This window comes from Uloborus diversus, chromosome 8 (assembly GCF_026930045.1).
Source record: "Uloborus diversus isolate 005 chromosome 8, Udiv.v.3.1, whole genome shotgun sequence".
Classification (NCBI taxonomy): Eukaryota; Metazoa; Arthropoda; class Arachnida; order Araneae; family Uloboridae; genus Uloborus; species Uloborus diversus.
The window spans coordinates 2,877,353-2,900,400 of NC_072738.1; the positions used below are offsets into that span (position 1 = coordinate 2,877,353).

Sequence of the window (23,048 nt, forward strand, 5' to 3'; positions counted from 1 at the left end):
TACCTTGTTTTAAGCTTCTGCATATTTCTAGTATTACTCTATCAAACTTTCCTTTGCATATATATGGGTGCCCCCCACCCCCCCGCAGGTGGACATCCCAGACATATATTTCCTTTCGGAATTTATAAGCTAATGCTAAACTTTTCCATTTAAATCAGAAAATTGTATTTTTTTTCCTTTTATAGAAAAAAAAAATAAATAAGTAATGCTTTTGATATCAATTCAAGAAATATTTCTATGTTCAAAAATCTTTATAAAACTTAATTAATGTAACAAAAACAAGCAATTTTCTTATGTTCGTTATTTGTTGCTTATTTATTTATTTTCATTTTCTTAATCAGTTTTTATTCCTTCATTCATTTTGAATCAATTCAAACTATAATATAATTTTCGTTGTCTCAGAATCTTTTGATTAATTAAAATTAATCGTATTAAAGAGAATAAGGTTAAAGAAAAAAATCTGATTTTAATTCTGCTAACACAGGCCATTTTGTCTTTTTCTAATGTTTGAATCAAAATCGAGCGTTTCATTTATTGACAGCATGCATTTTCGAATCCGCGTGCTTACATCCTTCAGAACCCGTTTCAGCCACTCTTCCCGCTCCCGCTTGTGACTTTTTTTTAATGAAACTCGAAAGCGAACAAGGAGCCAATCTTGCAGCTCGGCGGCAACCCTATCTTTCTCCTGTAACCGGTTGCGTTTTCCGAGCGTAGCTGTTGTCGCAACTCTGAAAACTACGTTTTCATATAGGGACTCTACACCGGACTAACCACGCGGTGTAACCGGTGGATCGTTTCCGAACGCAGCCTCAATTTTTTAAAAATACTATTAAACCTCTAAAAGGTATTTTAGTTTTCAAAAAGTCACAAACTATCTTTCTACTACCAGACTACTGATAAATTATTTATTATTTCATTGAAAATAAAATAAATTTCACAGAAAAACCAAAGGTATTACTTAACTGCATTTGTAACGAATTATCTTGGCTGAGAGTTTGTTTTCCAAACAATTGTTTGTCTGTAAAGTTAAAAGTTGATATATTCTAAGAGATGTCTATTGAAATAGAATCTGCTGAGTGAGTTTATTGTTTTAAAATCAATTTTAAAGTTTTTTAGTGCAATTTTTAGACTATAAGGTTTCTTTAAGTAAAATACTGTACGCCTAATGCGAGTTATGTTAGATGTTGTCATTCATATTTTTTTAATTTATATTATTCTGTTTGAATTTGTATAGTTCAATGGCACAATTTTAGCATTTAATGAATAGTTTCTCTATTTGTAAGGTATTTTACGATGATTCAGAGTTTGGTGCGATTGTTAAATTTTGGGCAATAATCCTTTCATTCTAGCTACATTGGCATGGCAGTTAAATAATAGTGCCTAAATAATTTAATAATTGTCTTTAGCCTCATTTATTGTACATAGTGTTCGTAAAATTACAAGAAAAGGTTTTAAAATGTTATAACATTGCTTATCATCTATGTGTGTGATTAAACTCGTCTTGAAATCATCTTAATAAGCATCTCAAGTTATTGATTTACTTCACTCATATTGGTGTTTAGTTACTCCTTTTGTGACTTTATTTGTAACACTTAAAACATGCATTATTATCGAAACATAAAACTTCGTGTTGTACACGTGATCTGGAAATTAGTACATCCAGAAGAGAGAGATTTAAAGATACTTGAACCTCATTATCATATCACCCTTGGGACTGTCTACAGAGTCATCATAACCGGAGTGATGTTTTAAAACGAAATAAACAAATATTTAATAATAACATTACTTATTGAAGAGTTAAGTAATAGATTGATGTTAATAATTACATTCAATTAGTTTTGAATTATTGGGAGAAAAGGCTAAAATCGTAAGAAAAAATGAAACTTCACTAATACTTTTATTGTTTCACTCTAAAACAATTTTCAATAAGGGAAGATTTACTTGCACACTTTTTAAATAGTAATTTAAAAACTCCTATTTTCTTAGGAAGCTATTTCTTAAGTCAATCAATGAACTCGTTACTTTTGACCACTACTTGATAAGGTTTTGACAGCTAATCCCTTGCTTTGGAACATGGAAGAACGCTTTATAGTTCTTCTCTGTACTTTCAGGTTGTCAATCTAAGGGATTTCATGCAAGGGCATGTACAGAAAATTTGGGGCCCTTCTCTCGCCCCCCCCCTCCCCCCACATGCATGCTCTTGGTTTTATGTTCTTTCTCTCATGGAAGAAGCTTTCAATGATCAACTCCACAGCTGGGAGTAACTAGGGTCTTTTTCTTGTCTTGCTCCTTCCCTACTCCTGTTTTCAAATCCATCTGCTTTGCATTCTTTTCTATTGTTCCTCAAGTCTAAAATTCTCTTCCATATATGTTTCTATATATATTTTCAACTATTTTGTTTACATCAACTCATTTATTTCCCACAAAATGTTCACAGGAGTCTGGCCAGAGGAAATTTGAATCCGTTAACGGACCCTTCACAAAATTCTGATAAACCAAAGTGGATTTATCACAAATTGTTTATTGGAAGAGCAAATCTGAAATCAAAATAATGCATATTTCCGCCTATAAACCGATAATTTTTTAACCTTTTTTAAGTTAAATTAGAGGAATCAGCTTATACAAGATCTGATAATTTTGAGAAAAAAAGGGGGGGGGGGGACTCTTGAGGGACTGTTTTTTTTTCCTTTGCAAAATTATTTGATTTTTCTCAAAATTAATTGATTTTCACAAAATTAATTGATTTTTCATAAAATTATTTGATTTTTCACAAAAAGGGGACCCTGTGAAGAATCCTGGACAGGTTCATGTTGGTAAATGGTTTTGATTTGAAATGTATGACAAAAAAATTACCCAACATTGTTTAAAAATTAAAATTTCAAAAACGTAATAGGAAATTTCCTAATTGGTGGTGATTAACCACTGGTTCGCTGGACTATTGAATTCTATTTCATAGTAATCCAAAGCAATATTCACTTGTCTCGGACCAGCGGACCACCAATGATTTGTATGCTGATTATACTCTCATATTAATGTATTCTGCTAACTTTTCTAAATGAAAATTGGCCAGTTGAAATATTTATTGGTTGTGCCATTCATTTTTCAGTGTGATTCGTCTCATCCAGCAGTATCTAAAAGAAAATAACCTTTCTAGAACTCTTCAAACACTTCAGGTAAGTAACTCTCATCTATAAGCTTGAGTTAGAAGTTTAAAAAAATTTACCACTCACAAAAACTTTTATAATCTTACTTTATAAGGAGCTAAAATATTTCTTATTTTAAGTCGTATTTTCCAAAGAGACATGCAATATTGATATGTTTTCATTAATTAATAACAATTTTAATAGTTAGCTTTTGTCAGAAGTCTTTTCATGCATAAGCCTATTTCTTTTGCAGTGAAAAAAGCGTTCCTTGTAACCCCAAAACGCATGTCTGCCGTAACCTGCAAGTTGTGCTTTTTGACATTGTTATTTCATTTAACTTAGTTGAATGCTTGTAAGCAGGGTTGGCAAGGTTTTGGACACTACGGTAAAAACCCTGGTTTTTACCGTCCTGTCCAAAACTGTCCGAAAGTGTCCAAAACTATATTTTTAGAAAAATTGCATTCCGTGAGAAAGCACCAAAAACAGAATAAAATGTATTGAAGTAATTTTTTATATTGAACATTTATTCAATGGAGAACATTCAACTTATTTATGCAGCTGATTTTAATTATATAGACGTTGAATTCTTGATCAAAATTTCAATTTCTTTGCATTAGTTTTTTTTTTTTGTGATAATAGCAACCAAATTTCCCTATGTTTATGCATGTGTGCCAAAAGCAGGGTTGGCAAATTTTTTTATCATCCTGTTCAAAGCCTTTGTATTCGAAAGCGTCCAAAACTATTTCTTGAGAAACTATATTTTGTGAGAAAATATCAAAAACAGAACAAAATGTGTCAAAATTTCTTTTTTTGACTATTTAATATATTCATTCAATATGAATGTTCAAGTATAAATAAATATGTAGTTTATTTATGCAGCTGATTTTAATCTAATTCTGTAGAAATTAAATTATTCATTAAAAATTTCAATTTGTATGCAGGAGTTTTTTTTTCCCGTAAACCAAATTTTTCGACATTTATGCATGTGTGCAAAGGAAAGTGTTCAAAATACAGTGCAATAATTGTCTTAAATGCAAAAAGTTACAATTTTTTGTCGTTTTAGAATGTATTAAATAAATATGAACTAAAAAAAAAAGAATAACACAAGTTTTACAATATAAGTGTTTAATTATCAATTTCTTGTTCTTTAATCTATGATTTAAAAAATATTTTTTGTTAAAACTTCATATAAAACTTATTTGCAAAAATCAATTAAAAAATTAAGCTTATTTTTTCACTTAAATATTGCACATTTAATAATATTCCTTTCAATTATAAATGGATCTGAAATTAGTTGTCTTGGTAGTATTGTGAATTTCATCTCATAACTCTACCAACTGTTACATGAGGAAGTTTTTATGTCGTAGTTATTGCCAATTTTTTTAAAATAGCATTTTATAAAAAAAAATAATATAAAAAACTCATTAATTAAACCTCGGTTATGTCTATATTTATGCATTGCAAATATTGCAGTCAATACGACTGGATTAGATTACACCCCTTTAACTTTATCATAGTTTTGGACAGTTTAACCAGTCAAACGTGGTGGATCTCCGTCTAAAATGCATCGCATAGCGGGGAGAGAAAAGCTGAAGAAAAGTTGTTTTTCCTGTATTGCTCTTTCTTTCCCCCCCGTCGGTACATAAAGGAATTCGCGGTTGTCCGGCAGAATGCTCTTTTGAATACGCAGCAGCCAGGTGACTAACGAGAAGGCGTGGTAACGATCACCTTTGATGACCACTGAACGTTATTTCTTCTTCAAAGAGAAACACTTTTTTTGCTTCCAGAATGTGCTAGTTTTGGGATTCATTTACACTTTATATTTTCATTTCTCTTTTTTTTTTTTTGAAGTGCTCTTATTTCCTTCAAATATGCTTTATTAATTCATTAAAATTATTTAAAATTACAAACTATAGTTTCATTACATTAAACTTCTTGAAACAAATAAAATATTTTTGATTCTCACTTTTCTTTTAATAAATTAAATATTTCGTAAAGTGCTTTATAAATCTTAGTATTTTATTCAATTATTTAGTCCATTTTCCCGAAAGGGTGTTTCGATTGCCTTCTTGCATATTACTGCGTTCTACTTCAAGAAAAAAAAGTAAAAATGCAGAAAAAAAGTTGTATTCTGAAATAAATTATTCTAGTGATGAACTAAGCACCTTACTGCGTTATACTTCCAGAAAAAAAAGTAAAAAGTCAAAAAAAAAAAGCAAAACCGTAGTCTGAAATATAATTGTTGTAATGGATAAACTAAGTTCATCATTAAAATGGATTGAGATAAAGAGCGGAAAAATTAATCCCTCTGTTCGAAAGTACAGCCAAATTCGGATACATGTTCTTTCAAGTTTTAAGTAACATTCTTAAGTCAAAAATACGCAAATACATGATTTTTTTCTAGTTCATGCAAACAAAATTTAACTTCGTTGTTTATTTATTTATTTATTTTTGAAGAGGGTTTAGAATATAAAACAGTTATACATTCTTTATTGCGTATATATAGTCAGGGGTACCGCGATGGTAGGTCACAGCAACCGCCCAGAAAATCCTTATTCGGCCAATTTTGTTTGATTCAGCAAATTTGGAGACAAAATTGCAATGTCGGAATTTTTCAAATGCTCAAATATTTTTTCTCCTCAGATGTACTTGTGTTCATACTTGAATTTAATCTGCGGCAAAAATTGGAGTTCTATTTGATAAATTGAGAATTTCTAACTTCCTAAAAAATATCTTTGGAGTTCCCATGTGTATAGTTATTTTATGTATCATATTTCGGTGAATAACTGACGCACTCCCTTTCGACACGCAAATCAAACATATTCTAAGAGTAAAAAATATCTTACTTGAATTATGTTTAACAGTCAAAATGACGAGCTTCGTAACGCCCCACCCCCTCCAATAGCAAATAGTTCAAGTTGATTTTTATTTTAAAAATAAGATATGAAAGCAGACTGCTTCTGTAAAACCGAAATGTTTCTTTTTCTTTCTTATTTTTTTAAGTTAGGACAAAATTAAAACAGACAAAATCAAAAGCCTAATTTTGAAATAAATGACAAAACGAGCGTTATAAACACGCAAATAGGAAAATATGTGTTTTGGGAAACAAAAGAGCGCTTTTCGCTGCAAAAAGTTATGATCTTCGGCTTGTAAAAAACTCGTAAACAAACCTGATAAATGCACAATTAGAATGAAATTGTAAGCATGTGATCACGTTGTGACGGATTTCTAATGTACCAAAGATTACAACTTTTTACATCGATAAAGTGAGTCCTAATTAACTTCCAAAGACGCATCTGAAAACCTTTTTTTTTTTTTTTTTGGTACATGTGCCTTGTGCATAAATTACATCGAAGTTATCATTTTTTTCGTTGATCTTCATATTATTGAAGTTATTTTATTGAACGATTTCTCGATAGATTTTACTTATCTCACTAAGTAAATTTTAATTTACGTTATTAAAAGTGCTAACTCAGTTCCTTTCGAATACGAAAGAATTTTCTTTAAAATTTTGAAGGCACAGGAAGTCATTTAAATTTATTACATTTTCAGTGTTTTTTTTTAAACTTCGCCTTGTTTTCCGTTTTTTACTTATATTTAGTTTATTATCTGGTATTTATCTATGTATTATTCTGCAGTTTCAATAACAGAAAACATGTCGTTGAGGTGTACTTTACTTTTAAAATATTCCTCTAAGGAACCGTAGCATCCAATTGAAACGCATCACTTCGATAAATAACATGGTTTTCGGGGCAAAGCTTGATAAAAAATGTATTAAGGTTTTGAAATATATGCCTTTTTTTTTTTGCTGATGGATAGAAAATAAAAGATTTGCTAGTTAACCTGGTATCGTTTTCAATTAAAAAAGATTGTGTGAATATATTTTTTGCAACAATATAATTTTAGTAGATGTATGTGATATGTGACACGCCGTAAATGTTTCAGCACATTTTTTTTTCAACATCATACAAGGCAAAAATGAACTATCATTATAATTACTGTCGTATTGCGTACTATAATTTTTGTACTATCTCTGAGTTATAAGTAGAATATTATTTCGTGCATACATTGTCTACTTTATTAATTAATTTATTTACTGAATTTTCTTTCTTTCTTTCTTTATTTATTTTTTGAACTCATTAATCTTGTTTAATTGTTCATTTTTTACTTGTGCAGAATTTTTATTCTAGACTGCACCTAATATGTGATAATTGAAAAAACATGGATGAATATATACGTATGTAGTTGAATTTCATTGAATGCCTTTTCTTTGCTTGAACAATTAGAGCGTAGCCACGGATATCTACGATTTTCAACAAAGCAAATAGAGGAACCAGTATTTGACCTCTAGAACTACTGTTGAAGGACGAATGTTTACTATGTTAGGATAGGGCACGAAATGTTGAAAATCAAGTCCAACCGCACGTGTTTATGGGTGGACAATGAATGATTTGACCCCACTTGTATTCAGTGGGGAATCAATTTCCACTCAAAGGCGTTTGCTTCCAATATAGAAAGGCTTCTTGCTAATGCCAGCTGCTTTACAATTTACATGCTTGATTGCACCAGAGTTGCTCCATAGTAGTGAATTTTGAAAATCAACTATTTTTTGAACTAGAGATTTTTTCGAAACTTCACGCATAACGTTAAACTTTTGACACATGTGAATGAAAATTACATATTTTAAATGATGCTACACAAATATATATTACATGCATCAACTTTTACAAAGCCCATTAGTAAAATGCGAATAAGTTTTCGTGGAGAAGGAAAGGAAAAATTTATTATGAGGTTCCTCAATAAAATCTAAATCATGTATGCACTTCATGTAGTTACTTCGCAAATAAAGTAAGCTATAAATTTGTGAACATAGTTCAGTCTTTACCAAATAAAATCATGCAGATAAATTCACCTGTGTTGTGGGAGGAAGGGGGGGACGTGTCCCTGGCCTTACTCCCCCCTGCCCCTCTTTGCCATCATTAAAAATACAAAGATATTATAAAGAGACGTATGGACGTTTTCCTGACGATACGGATAACGATAACAAAACTTCAACCCCTCCCTCCCACCTTGTGAATTCCTGATATCCCCTGTATAAACAACAGTACCAGAATCTACCGTACTGTATGCTGCAAAGACGAAGGTCAGCGAGAGTCACCCGTAAATATTATTTCTTTTACAAAATGGTTTTCGTCTTTGGGTTTCATAAGGAAATTTTGCGAGAACTATTGATTGGTTGAGAGTGATCTGTAAAGTAATTTAAAGAAAAAAAAAAGCTTAGTGTGTGAATATGAAAATCAATAAAAAACTGAATTAAACATATATTGTGTTGGAAACGAAATGATTTCCCAGACAATCAATGTAAAAACCGTGTTCTGGCACCGATTCACACTTTGTACCTATGCGTATAATATACATGTGTGTGTGTTGCGAGGGCCCGATTAATATATTGAGAAGCCCTAGGCCAATCCCCTTTTTCAGGGCCCCCAGTAGTCAATCGTTACAATTTTTGCCATTTGGTGCCCTCAAGGGAGAGCCCTAGGACACATCCGAGTTTGCTTATTCAATGATCAGGCCCTGTGTGTTACAGTACCCTACAGTGACTTTTGCAGAAACTAGGCAGATTCATGATTCCCCTCCCCACACTCACACTGAATAGGGAAGTAACAAAATAGTTTGTTAGTTTGTTACTTATGCACAGTGTCTGACTAATCCGGGTGCCAGGTCGTTAGAGTGAAATAAAACAAATTTCTTGTCGACCATATGCATCTGAACAAGAAACTAGATTGCACTGAACTTTCCTATAAAATCTAAGAGAAAATGTCGGGCGCCTAAGTATTTTGCCTGGCTCTTAAGATTTTATGATTTTCGTCGGTCTCTGATTATATATGTATCTTGCTTTAGTGCGATAGAAAATTAATTGATTTTTTTAGAACTTAAGCTACTCATTTGTTACCCTTCAAATTTTGGCACACTGGTGAAAGAAAACGGAGAGGCTGACGTCATCATTACCTGTGAAACCAGGGACACGTATTTTTCCACTAAAAATATCTGTATTTCGTTCGCAAATATTTAACTCAAGCCCTAAACACCTAGGCCCAAGCGTAGGTCCCCTCGAAGTTTATGGCCCTCATTTATTTTCAAAATAATATTTTATGTAACGGAAGATAAATGGAGAACAAAATGCAACAAGGATATTATTGGTTTCATGTTTAGAGCTTATGTAAAATATGCCCTTTAAATGCAAAAACTAATAAGGTAAAGGCGCCAAGTAGGACCACTTTATGGTTCATTGCCTTTTATTATTTTTATTATACACGTTAAGTTCATTAGTCCAATTCCTTGTTGCGTCGAAGTTTAATAAAATAACTAAGAAAAAAGCAGCCATTTTTTTCTCTTTTCACGTATTTTTCAGTCATTTGTGGTTTTAATTACACATTTGTATAATGAACTATATTGAAGCAAAAATTAAAATTACATTTCAGAGTTGTACGGAGCACTTTTTGTTGCATTCATTCCGGATATCTTTACAACTTTTGCCATAGATTTTCTAATTGAATTTAGAAGTAGGAACACAAATTAAGTGAAAATCAAAGAAACAAAAATGAGTATAAACGTAAATGTGTATTTATAGGTTCTTATAATACATACCAAAATACAAGAACTGCTTAAAATATTGGAATGATGATTGGAACGATTGTGTGTTGTGTAGAGGAGGCAGGATCTGGCCCTCCGGGTCTAGGACTTTACTATGACTTAATCGAGCTCTGGTTTATCGCTTTCAACTATCCTTAATTGCCTTTGAAGCTCAGAAAACATGAGAATTTCGCTCAGAACTTGAGAAATTACAAAGAATAAGTACATTGGCCAAGAAATACCAGCGGATAACTTTATCATATAAACGTAATCAACAGAAACGTCAAAATGCAACTATTTTTCATAACGACCATATTAGTATTAACAGCAACTAGTATTAGTTGCTTGATAAGGCAACTTTTTGATGAACATCTTTTGTCGGATTTTGAAGCAGAAACACGGGCTCTTTTTACCGGCAAAGGCTATATTGTCATTGTATTATTCAGTTTACTCGATGATAATGGAAAGTTTTAGACTCGGAATTACAAGAATAATATGGTAAAAATTAACGTGATTACGATACTGTACTTTTGTAGAATCCAAACTTTGTTTATAGATGCATTTCTTATTTCGACGATTTTTTGCTTAAATATTCACCTTCTACAGCATTTTTTTTTTCCCCTGTAAGCGATCCTTTTCGCATCTAATTGATTTGGTTTTTTCTTTCATCTTATTTTTTATTTGTTTATCCCTTCTTCATGATATTTTATTTAAAAAACCGAACGTAAATTCTATTAGAATGATAAAACTTGTAGGTTCTACTTTTTTTCTTATATTTTGAAAATAAAACGTCTTTTTTTTTTTTTTTTTTTGTAGTAGGCAAAATATTATTATGGAACAAATTAGTCAAAGCAATCTATTTAGTTATTGCTGTATGTTGAAACTATAAACTTAATTAATATTAAAATATTAAGACATATGATCTCAAAATAGATATAGATAATTGTAAATTTTTCAGAAGTACGAAAACAAGCGAAATATCGTAAGATAAAAAGCCACTGTCGTTCCCAGAAAATGCATTTCTTTCCTTTTCAGATCATAGAATACCGCTGAAGGGGTGACTCTCCCAAGTGATCCACCCTTTTGACACTAAACCCTTTTCATCCTGAACCGGCGAATTCCAAAGAGGGGAACGAACACTGCGAGCTCTGCAGTGAAGCCCTCTGCCCCTAGTCTAGGAGCTCGGGTTCCACGGTTTGGGCCACTGCTTCAGTTTCCGAGATATCTCGGGTTCCACGTTTTACTGGTTAAGACAGTTTCGGACACTTTTGGACAGTTTTGGACGGTAAAAACCACCTGTCCTGTCCTAAACCAGTTTTGGACAGTCCAAAACCCAACCCTGCTTGTAAGGCTTACTATATTTTTAAAAGAATGATTCAAAATTAATGAAAGAATGCACCTGGCAACAATATATTTACAAGGCCCTGATAAACGAGCACAATTTAACCCCCCCCCCCATCTTCTGCTTTAAAATAAATGTTTATTTTCTTGCACAGGAAGAAACATCTATTTCTCTCAACACTGTAGACAGTGTGGATAGCTTTACGCAAGACATCAATAATGGTCACTGGGACACAGTACTCAAAGTTGTTCAGTCCTTAAAATTGCCTGATAAAAAGCTCATTGATTTATATGAACAGGTAAGTAATTAAATTGATTGTTTTTATACCCTTCAGTTTGATTCACGCCAGTACACAATTTCTGATTTTTTTTAAATGTTAAATGATAATGTATGCAACAAAGTAGGTGGTTTTCTAGATGAATGGTACTGGTTTTAGATATAGCAGATTTTTTTTTACCATCCGTAAGTGTCCTATGCTAAAGGACATATTAAGAAAATATATTTCATTCTATTTGTAAATTGAGCTATTAAATTTATTCTAATAATTAAATTTAACACTTAACTTGCTAATAAGTATATTTGTTTTAATCAATTAATATTTGATCCTATTTTTCATTGAAATCTGAATTTTTTTTATTTAGTTATTTATTTTTTTGAACTTTTTAATTTTGTTTAGGAAAGAAAATTGTGTAAATCTAAATAACTTTGAAAGCTTACTTTTTTTTTTCTGATATGTTTGAAATTGATTCCAATGGCATTTTAGCAAATGATTAAATTCTTTTTGTAAGATACATTGCTAAAGACAAACTACCTAACCATTACCTGTCGTTAGAAGGTAAAGGACAGTATCTGACAATTGTTCATTTTGTTGCATTTTTGTCATGAAACACGACAAAAAGGTCTCATTCCAACATTTCCCTATTGTTAGTAAGGAATCCAAAGCATGTTTCCTCAAATGTCTCAAAAACTCATTTTTGCAGATACTGCCTTTTATCTCCCACAGCAGTGTGGTGGTTAGTTTCGTTAAAAATTGGTAAAAGTACAACAATTTGTAAAATGTCCATGAATAAAATTCTATGAAGTCAAACCAAGTATAAAAAAGAAATCAAAAGATTTATCATTCTTAAAGCAAATGTGTAGAATAAAATAGTCAGTTAACTCAAAAAGTACCCAAATAGAAAATATTAAACTTCGCGAAGTGAAAAATTAAAAAAAAAAAGAATTCTTTGGTGTCATCTTCTACAGCACATTTCTTATCTTCAAACATTCCATTTCCTTCGTTAAGAATTGAGTGTAATGGTTGGTTTTTGTCCTGTTATTAGAAATCCTATCTAAATGAAGGTGAAAAACCAATCATTGCACCCCAAATACATATTTTTTTCTTATTAAAAATTGTTATTAATTGCATTTAAATCTATTGCATTAGAGTTCTTAACACAACCTTATATGTACAATCAGAGCTGCCAACTGCTAAGAAAAACTCGTTGTTTCCGCGAACAAAAGCATTGAATCATGCTTCTTTTCATCCATAAGCTTGCTTATTTTGCATTGTAAAAGGGGTTCCATCTAACTTCAAAACATGTGAATGCAGTAAATTGCAATTTTACCTTGTTATTTCTTAGTTTTACTAAATTAGATTTTCAAAAGTTGGCAGCTCTGTGTACAATGCATTGTACTGCCTTATGCAGGTAAACGGCAGTATCTGCAGAAGTGAGTCTTCGAGATATTTGAAGAAATCTATTGAGCTGATGCATAGTAGCTATTTGTTTCCCTATTCAAAATCTGTTTGTAATTAAAAGTATAAAGTTGAACTTTATATTGCTTATATAGTTTTTATTTATTGATACAGCTTATTTTTCAGGGTTTGTTGATATATATCATGATATATATCACGATATAGATCCGATATTTATTTTTTGAACTGCGGTATTTTCAATATAAAAGGTATATTAATCATAGTAAAATTGTTCATTTATTATTAAAAAACTCCGAAAAGTTATGTACTATATTTTTATAATACATCATAATCCAACTAAGTAATATAATATTTATTTTTTTACTTATAAATTTAATTCATACTTTACTTTTTAATTTAATTCATATTAAAAGTGCTTAGTTAAATTTTAGACGTTGCTCAGAAAAAAGGAAAATGTCTTATGACTGTGCACTGACTAATGCATATTATTTATATTTCTGAATCATATACAGTCGAACCTTGATATCTCGAACCTCCTTATCTCGAAACCCTCGATGTCTTGAAAAAACATTTTTCCCCTGCATTTTCTACAAAAATCCCTATGTATTTTCAATAGTTATCTCAAAATTTATTTTTAGAAACCCTTGATAAGTCGAAATTTTTGCACAGAAGCAATTTTCAGTTTTCGTTTTTCTTTGGCAATTTTTGTAGTAAATCCAGTTCCAGGGACCAGTTTTCATCTCTCTTCTTGAAAACATTGTGATTAGGGGACTGAAGCAAGATAATAGGGGAGTGTTGGTATGAAAGTGGTGCTGTGTTTTCCCCAGAGCTTAGAATCTTTGCATTTCTCTCGAACATGTTGCTGTCCACTTTGAGGAAAGGGGGTCGATTTTTCGCCAGTCAGTTTTCAAGTGAAAACGGAAAATGCGTTCCTCATTTTCATCATTCTGCTTTTTTAACTCCTACAAAATGGCTGCTGAAAACTTTTTGAATGTGGGCAGCTACTAGTTGAAGATAAGAATTTAAAATTTTTAGGTGAAAAACCATGTTGAAATTGTTGTCCATTTCAAAATCTCTTCCTGTGCACTTTCGACAATTATAAAATTTCAAATCTAGTAAAATATTGAAGACTACTTTATTGATTGTAATTCAAAGCGATCTGTCTCATAGTACATATATAAATGCATATAGCGTACGTGTGTAATTGTGAGAGTTTCTAGTGTAATTTTTTTAAAACCTTAATAACTCGATATCTCGAATTTTTTCTCGTCCCGAGAGATTTGAGATATCGAGGTTGTACTGTAACTGTAAAAGTAGTGAACAGGAGAAAAATGAGTAAAACAGCTAATACTAAATTAACTCCATTGAAATTGATAGAAATGTAAAATGAAACTTTAGATATAAATAATGAAAGAAGCATTAGTTTTAAGTCTACATATTGCAATTATAATGTAAGAAAATAAAGAGTATTTGAAGATGCATTTACTATTTTGAAGATTTTAGTTTGTGCTGATTGAAAATATCGGATGTATATATCAAAATATCGGATATTTCAAAAATATCATGATATTTTCGAGCCCTGTTATTTTTTAAACTAACGAATGGTTCTGATTTAGGTAGTACTGGAGTTGATTGAACTCCGTGAGTTGGGGGCTGCACGTTCTCTGCTACGTCAGACAGATCCAATGATCAAGTTAAAACAGGAAGAACCGGATCGTCACATCCACTTGGAAAATCTACTGGCTAGGTCTTATTTTGATCCTAGAGAAGTGAGTTTTGTTCTTGTGCAAAAAATTTAATTACTTTGAGTTGTGAAATTTCCAGAAGTTTTGAAGCCATTTGGGGAAAAAATATATCTTGATTTTTTTCAAATAAAATTTGAAAAACAAAATGGAAAAATTGATGTTTTGTGAATCAAAATGTTGTTTAATGGTTACATTTTCTCAGAAAACGTAAAGTGCTAAAACATTTAGGAAAATTAAATTTTCTTACTACTTGCACAATCAATGTTAGTGGTTTCATGTGGGGTTTAAAGTACTGAATATAAAAAATATTTACAAAAAAAAAAAACATTCAATAGTAAATTTCTAAAAAATTATTTTATGCATGAAATTTTCAATTTTTTCCTGTGTGAAATTTAATAAATTACAGTTAATTTTACTGCATTACTTTATTTTTTGTACATTCACGCCTCCCTGGGGTAGGGGGAGGGGGAGTGCATCCTCCAGGTTGAGAAATCCTTATTTACAACATTCATTAAATTTACCTTCTTAAACTAATGCTATCCTTTGCTACTAACTAATGGTGCATTAATTGTTTTTAATTAATTTTTAACTTTAACTACATTAATTTTTTTATAAAATATTTTTACCATGATAAAAATAACCATTTTAGTTTTAAATTGATGGCAATTGAATAACGTTAATGATGGTCAACCACATTTCATTCTGTTGAATTAGATTAATTTTACAGCTTAAAATTTTTGCCCAAAAGTGTAAATATATATATATATATAATTTTTTTTTTTTTTTTGGTGGATTTATTAGATTGTAATTAAAATACAATCATTATGATTCTGCAAAATAAGTAATTTAAACATTTTTCTAAACATAAATAATGTAATCAAATTATGTTAAAGTTTTATAACATCATTGTAATAATTGTATGTATCAAACATTAGATTGTAATTAAAATACAATCATCATGATTCTACTAAATGAGTAATTTGATCCAATTTTTTTAGTAAATAATGTAATCAAAGTATGTAATAATTCTCTAACATCATTGTTATAATTGTATGTACCAAACATTTAACATCAGTGGACTTTCATTTTGTCCAATTTCTTCCACTGCCCAAGACTGTTTATGAAAAAGTGGAAAAAATATCAACCCTAGTTATATAACCTCTGACTATTTTTTTAAAGCTTCCTCTGCTTTATGTAATAATTCAAGCATTAATTTATACATTTTTAATTGCCTCTGTTTTGTAGGCCTATCCAGAAGGAAGCAGCAAAGAGCGAAGGAGAGCCGCTATTGCCCAATCTCTCGCTGGTGAAGTAAGTGTCGTGCCTCCCTCTCGTCTCTTAGCTCTGCTGGGCCAAGCTCTAAAGTGGCAGCAGCATCAAGGGCTTCTACCCCCTGGTGAGTGTTCCTGCGCATAATTCTTTGAATTGTCGATGGTGACCATCATTTATTAAGCACTCACAGTATGAAGCGGAATTTCCCACTTCTTGTTCACACTTGTCATTAATCAAAATCAAATATTAGGAGATGAATGGATCCAAGGGCGCCCATATGGAGGGGGGGCAAGTGGTGGTTTAAGTCCCCCCCCCACCTTCAAATTAGAACTTCCTTGCTTTTAGTACTTTTTTCTTTGTAAAAATGTAAAAACATTTCTTTTCCAGCAATTACTGAATTTGTTATTAAAAATGTCAAACTTTAATAACTCTAATCTGTACTGAAATCGGTTTCTATGGGAAAAAATATCCTGCAAAACCATGGGGAAAGTATCTGAGCCCCACCCCCCTTAAAATTTTGCATATGGGCACCCTTGAATGGATCACATTCACAACAAACAAACTGTTTTATTGTTCTACACAGTGATACATTATACAGGATGGGCAGCCAATTTGCCTTTTCTCCCAAATAGCAGTCAAGAAATATTCCATAAACTTGTTATCCCGCTATTCGATCAGGATTGCTAGTCCTCTCTAGGCCACTGCTATATAGCCTTATGACCTCAGGCACTTTCTGGCATCTGCGCATTAGGCAATCGCGAAAAGCCCCACTAAACAATTATAGAATTCCCAGTTATAAATCATGGAGTCCCTTGCAAGCCTTACACAAAAAACCTTGTGGAGCATATAATTTCTTACACAGTAGTAAGGAAGTGTGGGCAAAATGAAATGATGAAATACTTAACTTTTTTTTTCACCACCTATCTGGTGATATTTTAACATATGCAGTCCATTCCAGTCAGGAAAAAGTGGAGATCAAAACATATGATAATACAAGCAATTTTCAAAAATTGATACCCTTATTATAATATTTTGTCTAAGTCAAAAATTATTTTTGTTATTATTAAATTATTAAGTTCTTATTATTAATAGTTTAAATATTGAGACCCACTAATATTTGGTGTAGTATTTATTATTTAAGGGGGGGGGAGACTAAGCTTATTTTTACTTTAAATATTTGTACAGTTGATTAAGTGCACGCATGGTCGAGTGAAATAGTTAATTTTAACTTCTTATTTTCTCATTTATTAAATCACTTACTCATTCATTTATTCATTCATTTGCATTTCTTAATTTAATAAATTACTTTTTTATTCATTCATTCAGCTGTTTTTTATTCATTCACTATTTAATTCACTCATTCACTTCATCAAAAAATTTGTAATAATCAAATAGAAAATGCTTCATTAGAAAAATAATTTCTTTTTCACAGTGAAGATTTTCCACTTTTTTTAAAGGTACAAATTTATTGCCATAAATAAGAAACAATGTTTTAATGCAAGTTGTTCTATTATAAAATACTAGCATTCCCGTACCCGGCATTGCTTGGGTAATGGAATTAGCAGGGGTTAACAGTGCTTGGTGCACCTAGTTTCGAAAATCCCCTATAATAATTACTTATTACCTATAACTTTTTCTAATTTGGGGAGGATCCTGGGGACCCTGGACTCCTTATATACATATGCCCTTGTCCTTAACCGATCTTTAACTGTTATTAACGATCTTTTTAAAGTATTGATTATCTTTGCAAACACAGGTCATCCACATTTCATTGTTATACCTATGTTTAAGATAGAACTTCTTTGTATACAACATTTTTAGTTTTTTTTTCTGGTGCTAAAATTATTAAACTGCTTGATGAACTGACTTTGGAGCAAGCTTCATAACATTGGTCGTGTGAAAAAAAGTGTTCTCTTAAATCGATCCCTGCTACTTTTAACGTCTGTCCTTGTGACTTATTAATGTTTATTGCAAAGCAAACTTTAACAGGAAACTGCACTCTTCTAAATTCGAAAGGATAGTCCGCCTGTGATGATGTTCTTAAAAACTCGTTTCTAGTTTTGAAAAAATAAAAGCAAAAGACAGAAACATTATGATTTGACTTGAGATAAGCCTCGAAGAATCACGTGAGAAACAAAAACAATATCAAATTTATAGTTCGCTATCGACCAAAAGTTGAGATGAAATACTGAACAACTTTTTCATCATTTCCCCAAACTTAATCATCGTTTTTTGTTCTAAAGAATTTATCATAACTGCAAGTAGTATACAATAGATTTTAAATAAGTTAATGGAAACAAAATAGCAAAACAAATGCAAAAAAAAAAAAAAAAAAACTTACTCCAGTCTATTAATATAATGAAAATATAGGTAATGCCTGGAGTATGAGTCAATCATGTCAATTGATAGTGTATTGATTTTTTTACTATAAGGGTAATTTTAGGTTTTTGAGCTCATTTTGGAGAATCTTGTTCTGGGGGGGCGGGTGGGGGTGGAGGATATTGTTCCGTAATATTGAGGGGGTGCACAATTGTCTTCGTCAGGTATGGGCATCCCTTTGAAGACCACTGCTAGTGGTTTATTTCGAAGGAATTTGTCCTTTCACGATATTCAGAGCTCTAACATAAAATCTCAAAAATGGAATCTAAGTGCATCAATCAGGAAAAGAATCCTATTTGAATAAATTTGGATTAAACTTACTTACAATTATTGTATTTCCTTATTGTGAATAATAATAACATTTTCTTAAAAGTGAATTCACAAAATTCCTGAGAAGAGACTCATGAAAAAGGCCTGGAATATCCATAGATTGCTTTCACCTGTTGAACTTAGAATAGTACATAGAAATTACACTAGACGTATTTTGCCCTTGAAGTCAAACATAAAAAATGCAAAAGCACCAATTTTACATTTTTTGTACTTAATTGACGTTTTTATTTATTTATTTATTTTTAAAAATTTTTTTATTTTACATATACGGTGAAGCATCACTTATACATTTCTCTTTTATACATTTTTGTCATTTATACGTTTTTAAAATTGGTTCTTGCAAGTCCAGTGCATATTAACGTATTTATAATATACATTTTTTCATACAGTCCCTTTTAAAGCGTATGAGAAGTGCTTGACTTAAGGTAACATTTTTATTTCTTGCCTTCTGTTTGTCTCTAGGGCTAAGGATTTATCTGTAGTTTTTAAGCTATGAACTTCTGGAAGTCTTAAAGTCATTGTAATAACTTTTGCAGTAAGCTTGTTTTGTTTGAAAACATTCTTGGTACAGTAATACCTGTGAAGTTGACCACCCTTGTAAGTTGACCACCTGTCTAAGTTGACCGCTATTTTCAGGCACGGAATTAGCCCTAATCATATAAATCAACCTCTGTAAGTTGACCACTAAAGTAGTGCTCCGCAAGTGGTCAACTTAAACAGGTTTTACTGTATAATGAGCCGAAATGTAGCCCAAGTTATTGATCTACATAACAATTTGGCTAAATATTTGTATAATTTTCCCCTGTAGAAATACTGTACAATGCCTGCCACTTATTAAAATCACATTTGCTCTGAGGACATTTGATTTTTAAAGTGGCTGATTTTATAAACGGGCATACCTACATTTAAAAAATGTTTTGAAGCTTAAATACTCTAAAGGAGAAATGAATTGCTATTTGAATGTATTTTAAGTGTTTCAAAATACAGTTGACATTTAAACCATACACATGATTTACCTTTTTAATTCAACAAATGTCTTAAAATATTGATGTTTTGCTGTTTGATTAACAAAATTTGAAGGTGAAAATTTCAACATTGTTTCAAAGTTTTAAAATTCTTTTAATTTTCAGTTTTATTTCCTCTTTTTGCTCTAAAAGTGCACCATAAGACATTAAGTACTTTTCTGATATTGAAGAGGGCAAATAGTGCACTGTGATTTTTCTAACATTCTGAGACACTCTTCCACTTCTTAGTGCGACATAACTTTGGAATTTCTTTTGTCTGTTACAATTTTTAACCTAATTATAGCTGTAGTTTTCAAGTTTCAGCATATGCCCTCTTAAAGCTTGATTTTATAAAACAACGATAATGATTTTATTAAAAGATTCTTCCAGATTTGATTTTAAAAAGTGGCTGATTTTATAATCCAGTGATTTTATAAGTGGCGGTTACTGTATTGATATATTGTTCGCATTGCAACTCTTTTTTCCATTATATAGGGACGACAATCGATTTGTTCCGTGGTAAAGCAGCCATAAAAGAGCAAGAGGAAGAAAAGTACCCGACGCAACTTTCGAAACAGATAAAATTCGGACAGAAGGCTCATGTTGAAAGCGCCAGATTTTCTCCTGATGGTCAGTATTTAGTGACGGGATCCGTTGATGGATTTATTGAAGTGTGGAATTTCACCACTGGGAAGATCCGAAAAGATCTCAAGTATCAGGCCCAAGTAAGTTTAATTTAATTTTAATATTCAAGCTTTTATGGTAAATTTGAGTCATTTTAAAGCTGCCCACATATAGGTATGCAAATACTTTGCTTTCAAACTTCAAGTGCTGTACATTGATATTTTCTTTGTTTGTTTAGTTGGTTGTATTTTTCCCTTCAAGCGTTTTCCTGCTGATTATCTTGTGCTAATCTATATTTTTCTTTTTATCATAGTCATTTTTTTATCATTCTTCAAAAAAATATGTTTTTGATTTGGATATCTTAAATTAACTACATGGAATTTTCAAGTAATCTACAGTAAACTCTTGATGATCTGGAATATTGTGGTATGTAACCGCAAATAAGTTAATTTCAAAATAATATCCAAAATAGGGAAAGATGATACTATTGTATACAATAGGTAAAATAGATCTAACACTTACACATGCATTTAAGTTCAAGCTAAATATGAAAACAGTGTATGTAAAAGTTAAAACAGAATTGCTCACTACTGCAAGTGGGTTTCATGCATGTGCAGCAAATCATGCGAACAAACCACGGGCGGATCCAGAATTTTTTGAAAGTGGGTCAAGTTTCAATGGTCAGCCTGTTATACCGTTAAAAAAAATCAGTTAAAGGGGGTGACCGTCCCCCCAAAAGGTGTGAGCATACCCCCTCATATGCTACGACAACCCGCCCACCACCAAATGAGATCAAAACCCTTTCAAGTCACCCTCTCCCCCTAAATTTTTCACTGGTGTTACCTGTGCCATGGGTCATATTGCCCCACATTTTCACTAAAATCATATTTCATTGGGCAGGCAGGCTGGTCACGATACTGTATAAAATAGTTGGATAGATTTACATAAACATTTTATAGCACACACAACGTGTGGTTTGAAATAGAATAGTGCTGGGGGAAAACGTTAAGTTAATTTGAGGTTATTGCTCTTTTGAAAATGAACAAAAACCTCATAATAGCAGTGGCCCAGTTAACGAACTCAGTCATATCCTTTGGATTATGACGTACTGGGAAGAAAAACACTACAGAATGAAGCAAAAAAAGGTTAACATTGATTCCATATAATTATGTATTAGTGTTCCATATCTAAAAATTTGAAGTTTGAATAATAATATTAAGAAAATTCTTGTCACAGGGGGGGGGGGGCAGCTGACCCTTTGACCCTCCCCTGAATCCGCCCTTGGCACAAACATTTTAACTAAAACAGATCAACTTAGGTTTAGCCAAAAACGTTTAGGGAGGGGGATTTTTTCGAACAAAACTAGTCCGGTCACTCATATACATGTATAAGGAGTTAGATGAAAAATTAGGTCTCAACTAGCCAGATGTTGGTGATCTTGCAAGGTTTGGTGTCACCAGAAGAGAAAGAAAAAAAGAAATAGGAATGTCCAAAAATACTTTTGCACATGCTAAGTTAAAGTGGATGTAGTTTTTTATGTTCAGTAAATCGAGGCTGCAGGGGAGGGGGGGGGGGGTATATGTGTGAAAGATTATGAATAATTTGGAGTTTTCTGTAGAAAGCGAGCCTCCCCCTGAACTTTTGTGTGTATAGCATTTGTTATGTAGTACTGTGTAATTTAAAATGCTTTATTGATAATCATTAGTGTTCAGCTAATTTTCAAACTAGTCTCGGAACTGGAAGTTTGAAAATGCTTCATTATTAATATGACTAGAAAATCGCCCGTCAAGGTATGACGGGTGAATATTGCTTCTACATTTGAACGAAGAAATTGCCTGTTTCATACTTGCCAACTCTACTGTTTTTAATGGGAGACTCCCGTTTTTCCTTTCCATCTCCCGCGATTTCCCGTTTTTTACGATTTTCTCCCAATTTTGCAGTTTTGTCAGTCAAACATCAAAAATTTTCACTTTCATCTCAATAGTTGGCGCCCTTTTCTAGTCTACCAATGTCAGGGAATAAGAATTTTTCCAACTAATAACTCATTTAGTAAAAATTAATTTTTTGAAAGCTGCCCACATTGCATGTTCAACGAAGCACGTGCTTTGCCTAAAACTGCAGCACATTTCAATCCTTTTGCATCTTGAAAATATTTCAATTATTTTGAAAGTTTGAAGTTATTTTAACATTTACTACTCTATACCTACCTATTTTATATTTCATTTTCATCATTTATTGATTTTTTTTTTTTTTTTGTATTTTAGTAGTTAAATTTTTTGTAGCCACTTTTTTGGTAGAGACTAGGGAATGTACAAAACTTTAAGCAAATTCACTCCTTATTATTTAGTTTTTCCTTGGCAGTATATTTTTCTTGCTGCTACCAATTAGCTTACATCTGCAAAAAATCCCCATTTCATTTTAAATTTTGTATTCATGTTATTTAAAATTATAATTTAATTAATCTGTTGTGAAGATATGTTGCTGGTGAACAACCTATATTCCTCTAGTGGAACCTCCTGTTTTTTTTTTCTTCGAAGGTTGGCAAGTATGCTGTTTGGTGATATTTTGATAGTTGAAATTTTAACCCTAACTCCAATGGATGAACCCTAAACTCCAGTAGATAGAATTCATTGTTGACCATTTTTTACATTTCTTCATTCTCCCAAAATGAGTCTTACCATTAAAACAGTTAAGTTACCGGATCCAGTTCAGCCCTGTCAAAATGAAGCATTTCTCTGCATGTCAAATATTACAAAAAAAATTATTATCGAACTATCATGCCATGGCGCGAGTTTCATTGTTGATGACATCAGCGTTACTCAATCATCGGCTATTATATATATGAGGATTTCAAATCAGCTAAGGCCTCTTATGCAG

At 31.7% G+C, this 23,048-nt stretch overlaps 1 protein-coding gene across 1 annotated transcript in view; it reads left to right on the top strand.

Annotated features, from left to right (window-relative positions):
* Positions 1-966: 966 nt before the first annotated feature.
* Positions 967-23,048, top strand: part of LOC129227402 (WD40 repeat-containing protein SMU1) — a 30,632-nt gene continuing 8,550 nt past the window's right edge. Inside the window, exons 1-6 of the mRNA XM_054861953.1 lie at positions 967-1,076; positions 3,107-3,173; positions 11,276-11,419; positions 14,434-14,586; positions 15,808-15,958; positions 20,043-20,272. Of these exons, the coding sequence (XP_054717928.1) occupies positions 1,051-1,076; positions 3,107-3,173; positions 11,276-11,419; positions 14,434-14,586; positions 15,808-15,958; positions 20,043-20,272 (771 nt within the window). The 5' untranslated portion in view covers positions 967-1,050. The remainder of the gene's footprint in view (positions 1,077-3,106; positions 3,174-11,275; positions 11,420-14,433; positions 14,587-15,807; positions 15,959-20,042; positions 20,273-23,048) is intronic.